Genomic DNA, 10,000 nt, shown 5'->3' with positions numbered 1-10,000 from the left:
GCCCCCTCCAGTAGCGATCTCTGCCTGGATGAGTAGCGAGCCCCCTCCAGTAGCGATCTCTGCCTGGATGAGTAGCGAGCCTCTTTGGGCCTCCGTTCCCTCCGGTGGCTCCTGAAATCCCTTCCCATCCTGAGATCCGGGAGCCTGGGGTTAGGAAGTGTGTCAGAAGCCAGCTATGCAAAAGCAAACAGAGCCTTCAAGCAGCTTATGTTTTATTGGGGGAAGAAACATAGTTAAGAACAAAGAAATTTCTGGGAGAGAGGGCATCAGGAACAGGGAAGGAGCGGCCTGGGAGGGGATGACCCGAGCTGAGCCTTGAAAGTCATCAGGGATTCTGCTGAAGATGTCAAAGGTCTATTCCAGCTGTAAGGAAGCCAGGTGCCTTTAAATCAGGAAGACCTTCCTTCAAATCTCAACTCAGATTCTAATTAACTGTGTGCCTGGCCAAGTCACTTCATCTTGCCCAGACTCAGTTTCCTGATCTATAAAATGGGTGCAATGAAGGCTCACTAAAATCACCTTTAAATGTCTGTTTCTCAGACACCTGATCTACTAAATCCAGGTCAAGCTGGACCGTTGGGAGGGGCTGGGTTGAGTCTCCCCATCCAAGTGTTTAGGAGAGAAGATCACGCTCCATGGCTGAGTACTGGCTGGGGCTGTGGAGATTCTCTCCTTCCTGCCCGGTGCTTCCCGCTGTCGTGACTGGACACGGAGCCATGGAGGTGGGCTGGGTGGGTGCCACGGCCCTGCCGGCTCGGAATCTATGTCCACGTAAAAGCCCCAAAACCCCCAGGGACCTTATTTATCAATGACCGATACCGTGCAAGGGAACCTGACTTAGAAAACGGAGAGGTCTCGAAGTAGTTACTATCCAAAGATAAAAGATGTTTGGGGCAAAGACGAGTGGATCCAATGAAGACAGACGGGCTATGGAATTAAAAAAAAAAAATCTGACCAACAGCAAAAGCAAACATCAAATCTGAGCCGTTTTATAGAAATATAAGTGCTTATCTAAATACTTATATATTTATCCAAACATCAGGTTTTATTTGCTTATATTTGTTAGTTTTCCGGGGCCTCTGCTGGCTATTGATTAGGTAGAACATTGATAAGGATGAATTTTCCACTCCCTTCCACTTAGATGTCCTACTATTCATTAGCTCCATGGTAGTAAGTAAGCCTTTGTAACTTGGGCTGATTCTTCCTAGCATTGGGATCCAGTAGGAAGGTTACTGGATTTAGAATGCAGGCCTTGGTTTTGAATTCTGACTCATAGAATGTGTGTGATCTTGGACGGGGTCACTTCTCGGGGCCATTCTCTGCAGAGTGAGAGGTCGGGGCTCAAAGGCTTCTGAGGGTCCCTCGGGCCCTGGAGCTGGGTTTTATCAGGAGGCCTCACTGGGGCTTTTGGCCCATCCCATTTGCTAGAGACACCCTTTCAATCCCATTTTGGTGATAGAACTCCGTAGGTTGGATGGCCCAATTTATCTGTCTCCACCGATCCCTTGTGTGTGTCCTCTGCCCAGGAACATTACAATGAAGGGCAAAGGTCCTGGGCTATGAGGGATAAAACATCAGACCTGGAATCAGCCATACTAGGGTTGTGAGGCAAAAAAAGGTGAACACTCACTTTCTCTGGGCCTCCCAAGGCAGGGGTGGGGGAATTACAGCTAAGATTCCCATTTTACAGATAAGAAAACCAAGGCTCATGAGAAAATGCTAACTTTGGAGATAAGAAGACCCAGGTCCAAATCCTGCTTCATGATACAGTGAGGGGTATACATGTTGTGTGTGGAGTTCCTACCCCACTTCTGCTGTTTCATACTTGAGTGACTTGAGATCTCTAGAAGCCCCAGTGTAATTTCATCTGTGAGATGGGAGCAAGGAAGATAAAATAACCTTTAAAGGCTTCTTCCTCCTTTGAAGTTTTGTGATTCTAACCAGCTTCAGAGCCAGGAAGTTTTGCTTGGCTTTCCCCAGACCTTTTCCTCTCTCAGTTTCCTCACCTGAAAACTGAGATCTTAATAACCACCTATTTTTCAAAACTGCTGTGGAGCCTAAATGAGAGAATAAATGTGCTAATATGCTGTACAGTTTGCCAACTGCCAAGTACAAGTCACTTATGATCAAATGGGCAGCAATTAGATGCTCCACAATGAACAATTAAGAGAACATTTCGTGGACTTCAGAGTCTTAAACTAGAGAGCACGGGCAGATTGGGGAAGGTCAAAATGTAAAAAAGACATTAAAAACCCCCTATATCTATTTTCTTTAACCTCTAATTGAATGTTTAAATTTTCTTCATTTATTTAAAAATAATCTTCAATTATTTAAAAGCAGCATAACTAAAAGGGGGTCCATAGACTTCTCTGGACAGCTGGAGCTGTCCCCAGCACCAGAAGCTGAAAAAGGCCTGCTTGGGCCAGGAGCGACCCTCAGAGCTTTGATGTCTCCCCCCTGGGAATTCAAACACAGGTCAGCTGTCCAAGCTCTCCCTAACTCTGCCCCAACTTTCCAGTCTCTTTGATTTTCTTCTTCATGAGAGACATGAGGGGAGGGGAGATAGCCCAGGGACAGCCTGCTCCCCAGTGGCACTTCCGGGGCCGGCCACCCACCGAACCCGTGTCCTCTGCCCCCAGTGAAAGTCACACATCATTCCTGGGTCTGTTTCTTTGGCCTCCATAAATCTGGAAGCATCCACAGCTTCCTTCCCCTCCCCCCCAGTGCCCTCATCACATGGCTCCACTTCCCTTTAAAAAGTCACAAAAGCCCTCTCTTGTCCCTCGAGGGGCGGGGACGAGGGTCCACAATCTCTGGCCGCTTTCCCGGCCCCACAGGGTGGGCTGGCCGGACTCTGAACTCCGGGCACCCGGCAGCGCCGATCCCAGGCTCACTGTGAGTCTCGCCAATCTGCGTCTCACTGGGGCTTTCTTCTTCCGCCTCGTGTTTCATGAGTCATGGCAGAAGCGGGCCCGGCATTCTCAGGGACAATGCCATCATTTTCTGACTACTGGCCCTGCCCCGACGTAATACATGGTTTAGCACGGCACTCAGTAAACATCTAATTAAATGCCTTTTTCACTTGTCCATTCACTAAATGGCTGCCTTGCCTGGTTGTGTTTGAAGCGCAAACCCCAGCTTTCCTTTAGATTTAATTATTGTTCTTTAGTCAATTAATCGAGTTTGACTCTGCGTGACCCTGTTTGGATTTTCTTGGCTGAGATACTAGAGTGATTTGTCATTTCCTTTCTCCATTTCATTTTATATGAGGAAACTGAGGCAAACGGGATTAGTTAAGTGACTGGCCAATAAGTGTCGGGGGCTGGATTTGAAATCGGTTCCTTCTGAACAGGCCCAGGGGTCTATTGATGAGGGCATCTAGTTGCTCCACATTTGCTCATAAGTGACTCGTATTTAGCAGTTGGCAAACTTCACAGCGCAGGAGGGCATTCATTCTCTCATTAAGGTTCCACATCAGTTTTGAGAGATAAATGTTATTAAGATCCCATTTTTCAGGTGAGGAAACTGAGACCAAAAGGGAAAAAGATTACGTAGTTTGGAAAAGTCAGAGGCAAGATTTGAATTTGAGTCTTCCTGGCTCTGAAGCTCACCAATCTCCTTGGTGTCTGTTTCAGGTGGACAGGTTTCTGTATCACATGCGGCTCTCGGACGACACCCTGTTGGACCTCATGACCCGCTTCCGAGGAGAGATGGAGAAGGGCCTGGGGAGAGACACCCACCCCACCGCCTGTGTGAAAATGCTGCCCACTTTTGTCAGGACCATCCCCGACGGCTCAGGTGAGCGGGTCCCAAGAGTCTCTAGGCAAGTCTGCTCAGAAGAACTCCCCTGACCCGGGCCTGAGGCTTCACTCTGGGCTGCCAGGCTGGAGAATGGCAGATGTACATCTTTTCGCAGCAAGCCTGTTCTTACCCCCATTTTCACAGGTGGGGAAACTGAGGCATAAAGAAGTGAATGAGGGAAAGGAGAAGAGAGAAGGTCCAGGACAGACACTGGGAGTCAGGTCTTGGGTCTGTTTTTTGCTCTATTTACTAGCTTGTGACCTTGGGAAGTCTCCTGTCCCTCAGTTTCCCCATGTGTAAAATGAGTCATCTGTGCCAACGTCCCTTTCAGCTTTAAATCCCATGATCCTTTGAGAGTAGTGACATGGCCCGGTCACCGAGGAGACCCAGAGGATGTGAGTGAACCATCGGAGTCTCTCGGTATCCCCGCCCCATGCCAGCTTGAACTCTGATCCCTGAGTCACCCTGAGCCAGGACTGTGTCTTCAGATTTTGGGTGCTGCTGCCACGGCCGCCCCTCCCCTGCCCCGTGGGTCGGCCCATAGTGGGTTTGGGGAACAAAGGGGAGGGAGGCTCTGTGGGCAGGACCCAGCATGTCCTGGAAACTGTAGGCTGTGGCTCCGCTCTCAAGTGTCCCCCAGAGTCCCTTCCATGCCACCAGGCTGGCAGTGGTCCCCAAGGCTTCAGAACCTGCCGGGCTCAGCCACTGACTGGGGACCGAGTGGTCCTGGCCTGTGCCCCCATCTGTAAAAGACAAATCATCGTGGCGCCCATCTCTCCCTTGTGTTCAGGATCAAATGAGACCATGTGAAGTGCTTTTCAAATACCAAAAAACCTCTAATTGCTAGTTATCATCGTTAATCAGCCTGAAAAGACAAGAGTTTGTATTTCAGCCATTTCAGCCATGTAGAACTGGTCACTGGCCCCAGATGGCTCTGGAGGGGAAAGAGGCCAGTGGCCTTGCCCAGCCCTCCCTCACTTCCATCCAATCCACTCAAGTGTCGGAGCATCCCCTCCCTGATGTCAGGCTCTCTTCCAGAATGAAGGGCAAACGACAACCTCACTCAGAGTCTGGAATTTCTGCTTCTCTGCGGGACTTGGACTTCCCTTCTCCTTCCTATGGAAATAAATGGGGAGTAAACCCTAGTTCTGGGGATATTAGGCCAGAACTCTGGCCCTAAAGTCAGCCTTCTCCAGTCTGAAGCCATGCAGTGCATGGGCTAATCTGAACCCACAGAAGGCTCAGAGCTGGGACTCCCTGGGACTTAGAGTGGAAGAGCAACAAGAGACCCGGGAAGAGCTACATGGGGCCTTAGCAATTCCTTCCTTCCTTCCTTCCTTCCTTCCTTCCTTCCCTCCCTCCCTCCCTCCCTCCCTTCTTCCTTCCTTCCTCCCTCCCTCCCTCCCTCCCTCTCTCCTTCCCTCCCTCTCTCCTTCCTTCCTTCCTTCCTTCCTTCCTTCCTTCCTTCCTTCCTTCCTTCCTTCCTTCCTTCCTTCCTTCCTTCCTTCCTTCCCTCCCTCCCTCCCTCCCTCCCTTCTTCCTTCCTTCCTTCTTTCCTTCCTTCTTTCCTCCCTCTTTCCTTCTCTCCCTACCTTCCCTGTGCAAGAACACAAGCAGTAGCTTGGCCTGGCTGACCTCAGATTATAGAAGACCTATTTCAAGTTCCACTGGACATATCCTGTCATGAGATCTGGACTTTTTTTCCCTCTGAGGCCATTGGGGCTAAGTGACTTGCCCAGGGTCACACAATTAGAAAGTATTAAGTGTCTGAGGCCGCATTTAAACTCAGGTCCTGATTCTGGGGTCGCTGCTCTAAGGCCTGCACCTTCCAGCTGCCCTTCCTGGACAGGTCCCTTAATGGCTCCGTGTCCCATGATGAAGTTGCAGAGCAAGGGGCCCTGGTGGAGGGAGTTCCCTTGGCCAGTGAAACTTCATGAGCCAAGATTCAAAGGGAGAGAGAACCTGGGAAAGGCCATGTGAGGAAGGGCGATGAGTAGGGTCTGCCCCGGGCTGGAATGACCCTAAGGATGAGGAAGCAGTCCTGGAGAAGTGACTTGTTTAAGGTCACACAGCTAGGCAACATCAGAGCAGGACTCAAACCCGGTCTCCAGCCCACCCGGGCTGATGCTCTTTCTGCAGTACTGGCTGCCTCCAATCAGCCCTTGGAAGGGTTCTTTGGGCAGCTGCTGCTCCGGCCTGAGTACGGAGCCAGAAGGTCAACCCGCCTTTTTCCCCAGGGTCCCCTCTAGCTGCATGATCCCAGCCTGAGGTTTCTGGGAAATGTGGGGTGAGTCACTGACTGCCTCCCTGGATGTTTGAAATGTGATAAAAGCAGTAATTATACCCGGAAGCAACAATCTTTCCCCTCCTGCCCATCCCAGGTGCTCAGCCCTGGGGATCTCTCCGTGGCTTGTTTTCTTCTGCCCCTTGGACCTCCCTGAGCCGGGGTGGCAGTCGGTAGTAAGATAAGAAACAGAAACCAAAGGCCTGAGTCCATATCCGAGCTCTGCCTCTTAGGACTGTGACCGTGAGGAAGTGGCTTCCCTTAGTTCCTGATCTGTGAAGGGATCTGTGAAGGGATCTGTGAAGGGATCTCCGAGGGGGATCCTCCGGTCCCTGGTCTATGGGACGCCTGTCTTGTTGACAGTTAAGGCAGGAAATCTCTGAGTTCTTTTTCTTTGTCAGAGAAGCTCAAAGGGACATTAGAGACCATCTTGCAAACCCCGTTCCTTTTACAGAACAAGAAATCAGGGGCCTGAAGAAGGGACATGAGGGCTCTCTTAGCCCAGTGTTCTTTCCACTAGATCCTAACGACTAATATTTATGCATCATTTTCAGGTTTGCACATCACTACATGCTCATATAAACTTCAGAACAACCCCCGTGAGGTGCTACTGATTATTCCAGCCCCATTGTATAGATAGGAAAAGCGAGGCTCAGACTAGCAGCCAGGTGCGGTAGCTCTGGAGACAGGAAGGCGTGAGATGAGATGCTGCTTTCGGGGGTAATTAGGAACAAGCCTTGCCTAGTCCAGCCTTTCTCTGCTCCCCTCCCTAGTCATCCCGCTGTTTCGGTGAGCCCCAGGATCCAAGGAGGCTTGTTCTTTTTGCAGAGAAGGGAGAGTTCCTTGCCTTGGACCTTGGTGGCTCCAAGTTCCGTGTCCTGAAGGTCCAGGTGTCTGAAGAGGGCAAACGGAATGTTCACATGGAGAGCCAGTTCTACCCGACCCCCAAGGAGATCATCCAGGGCAGCAGCCCTGAGGTAGGTGGGCCGGAGGAGGGCAGTGTGGGGGCTCGGGCCACCTCCACTGCTCGGCCCTCACGCCTGCCTGCCTCTCCCCCAGCTCTTCGACTACGTGGCGGACTGTGTGGCGGATTTCATGAAAACGCGCAACATGACACACAAAAAGCTGCCCCTGGGCCTGACCTTCTCCTTCCCCTGCCATCAGACCAAGCTGGAAGAGGTGCGGGGGTCTCCCTTCTGGGTTTTTGTCTCTGAGGCCCAGAGCAGAACACGGGAAGGGAGGGCCAGGGAGTCTGTGGGATGTCTGAGGCTGTCAGGGAAGGCAATATTGGGGCTCGGGGAGCAGAGCCGCAATTTCATGGGAAAATGATCCAGCTCACCAGCTCCTCTGAAACTCTCAGGGATTTGTCTGAGACGTCAAAAGGTCAGAGATACGTTAATGACAAGGTCATTCAGCCATTACGGGCCATTGTCTCTGACTTAAAGACCAGCTCTGTCCAGGGAGGCACATGGCTGCCCATGGCTGGGGAGTGAAGGAGCTAGGCCGGGGGCGGGGGTCTCTGTAGTCCCAGCTCTATTCGTCCTAATCGCCCGTGGCCTAAAGAATGAAAAAAGACGTCTGGAGGGAGGGCCAAGGACAGAGGAGCATTGGGCTGAGGAAGAGAAGGTCAAGTTTTTGCCAGTTGTGAAATCATTATGAAGGCTCTGAACCCCCCCCCCCCACAGGGAATCCTGCTCTCCTGGACCAAGAAATTTAAGGTTCGGGGCTCTCAGGACACAAATGTGGTGAGCAGCCTGAGCAAATCTCTCAAGAGACACAAGGTGAGACTCTACTGTGCTGTAGATGTGTGTGTGTGCAGTACACGTGCATGCAAGTCCATTTGTGTGTGGCTTGGGCGCTTGTATGCACACAAGTGTGTGAAATGCATGTGTGTGGGAGTTTGTGCATGTATTGTGTGCGTGTACACGTGAGCTGGCATTCACTCTGCCCACGGCGAGGTCTCCACAAGCACCCAGCTCCACCGCTGATGACAAAGATGTGACCCACTGGGACAACAGATTCAGTGTGGTCACAACTGAGTTTGTGATAAATCATGGCAGAATGTGAGACGGTCCCTTCCTTGTCCACTTCCAATGGCTGCCGCGCGCGCATCCTGCTAACTCTTCTACTTTAATTCTGCTCCTTTACTTGCTTTGCTCTTATTTAACTTTCCCTCACCCATGGAGGAAAGAAAGTGTGTAGTTAAAAATAGGCCGTCGTCTCTCTGACTGACAGGGAATATCCGTCTGCCCCTTTAGGACATCGATGTGGACGTCCTGGCCTTGGTCAATGACACGGTGGCGACCATGATGACCTGCGCCTATGATGACCCATACTGTGAAGTTGGAGTCATTATTGGTAATTTCTCTTGGAATTTGTTCAGGATCAGAATGAGCAGCAAGTAGACAACATAGTGGACTGGGATCATTCAGTTGTGGAAAACCTGAGTGCCCAAGGGAGGGGAGGGGAGCATCATGGACCAAAATAAGAAGGAAGCGAACATGGAGACATGTCAGCATGGACAACTGGAATAATGGGGAGGGGGAGAAGATATTTCTGAGAGAGAGAATCAAGGTCAGATGTTGCCTGAGGACCACAGAACTCAATGCAAATGTTGATTAAGCACCTATTATGTGTGATGCCATGATAGCAGCTAGGAACAGAGTGATGAAAAAAGATAATGTTCTCTATTTCTCCTTTGGTCATCAACTTCCTTTATCCATAGTTCTGACAAGCAAGCTTTTCCAAGCTCCCCTAATTTGCTCATAACACCACTTCTTATTTCTAATGCATGTGCTCATTTGGACTGGTTCCAATTTTCCCAGCAATTTTTGTCAATTAAAATTTTTTTTAAATTTTATTAATTTTTATTTATCTATCTTTTTTTTTTTTTTTTTTTTTTTTTTTTTTTTTGCTGAGGCAGTTGAGGTTAAGTGACTTGCCCAGGGTCACACAGCTAGGAAGTGTTAAGTGTCTGAGAACGGATTGGAACTCCGGTCTTCTTGACTTCAGAGCTGGTGCTCTCTCCACTGAGCCACCTAGCTGCCCCAATTTTTGTCAAATAGTGATTTCTTGTCCTGTCAAAGTTGGACCTGTGAGTCCACTAGATTACTAAGATCATTTACGACATGTAAATTAATCTATTCCACCGATCCACCCATCCATTTCTTAGTACCAGAGATTACTGCTCTGTAAATCAGTTTGCGATCTTGTACAGATAGGCCACCTTTCTTTACTTTTCCCCCTAGATTCACTTGATATTCTTGACCTTTTGTTCTTCCAGATGAATTTTATTATTTTTTCTTGCTCTACAAAATAATTTTGGGGTATTGTGTGACTTTATTCCAACACAACCTGAAGGAGCAACAAAAAAGAGCCACCCAGAAGAGTAGCTAGTTGGAAGCACATCCCAGAGTCTACAGAGAATATTGAGAGGCGTCCTGAGGGTCGGGGGTCTTCCCCTGCTTTCATCTTTTGTGTGTGATGACAGGGTTTTCTATCTTCTCCCTTAGGTACTGGCACCAACGCCTGTTACATGGAGGACATGAGCAACATCGATCTGGTGGAAGGGGACGAGGGTAGGATGTGCATCAATACGGAGTGGGGCGCCTTTGGGGAAGACGGCTCCTTGGAAGACATCCGGACAGAGTTTGACAGGGAGATAGACTTGGGCTCCATCAATCCAGGGAAACAGCTGTAAGTGATTTTCTGTTTCTCCCTTGGGATGGAGGCTGGATGTTGAGCCTCTGTGCATTAGGTCTGCAGGGCTTTTCAGGGGCCGCTGGTGGTTAGGTGATAAATTCAGATTTGAAAGCCTTGTACCATGTCTCCTTCAGGGCATCGCTGTGTCTGGCCCAGTGGTGATCCCAGTCTTGCCGGATCTTATCTGTCTCCCCTCTCTCTTTCTCCATTGCT

General features: G+C 49.9%; 1 protein-coding gene across 1 annotated transcript in view; it reads left to right on the top strand.

Moving 5' to 3' along the window:
- LOC141558809 (hexokinase HKDC1) overlaps positions 1-10,000 on the top strand; it is a 34,725-nt gene that overhangs the window by 734 nt on the left and 23,991 nt on the right. Inside the window, exons 2-7 of the mRNA XM_074296557.1 lie at positions 3,636-3,798; positions 6,914-7,062; positions 7,145-7,264; positions 7,771-7,866; positions 8,344-8,443; positions 9,598-9,781. Of these exons, the coding sequence (XP_074152658.1) occupies positions 3,636-3,798; positions 6,914-7,062; positions 7,145-7,264; positions 7,771-7,866; positions 8,344-8,443; positions 9,598-9,781 (812 nt within the window). The remainder of the gene's footprint in view (positions 1-3,635; positions 3,799-6,913; positions 7,063-7,144; positions 7,265-7,770; positions 7,867-8,343; positions 8,444-9,597; positions 9,782-10,000) is intronic.

This window comes from Sminthopsis crassicaudata, chromosome 2, assembly GCF_048593235.1.
Source record: "Sminthopsis crassicaudata isolate SCR6 chromosome 2, ASM4859323v1, whole genome shotgun sequence".
Taxonomy (NCBI): domain Eukaryota; kingdom Metazoa; phylum Chordata; class Mammalia; order Dasyuromorphia; family Dasyuridae; genus Sminthopsis; species Sminthopsis crassicaudata.
The sequence above is the reverse complement of the archived record's forward strand: the minus strand, read 5'-3'. Positions and strand labels throughout refer to the sequence as shown.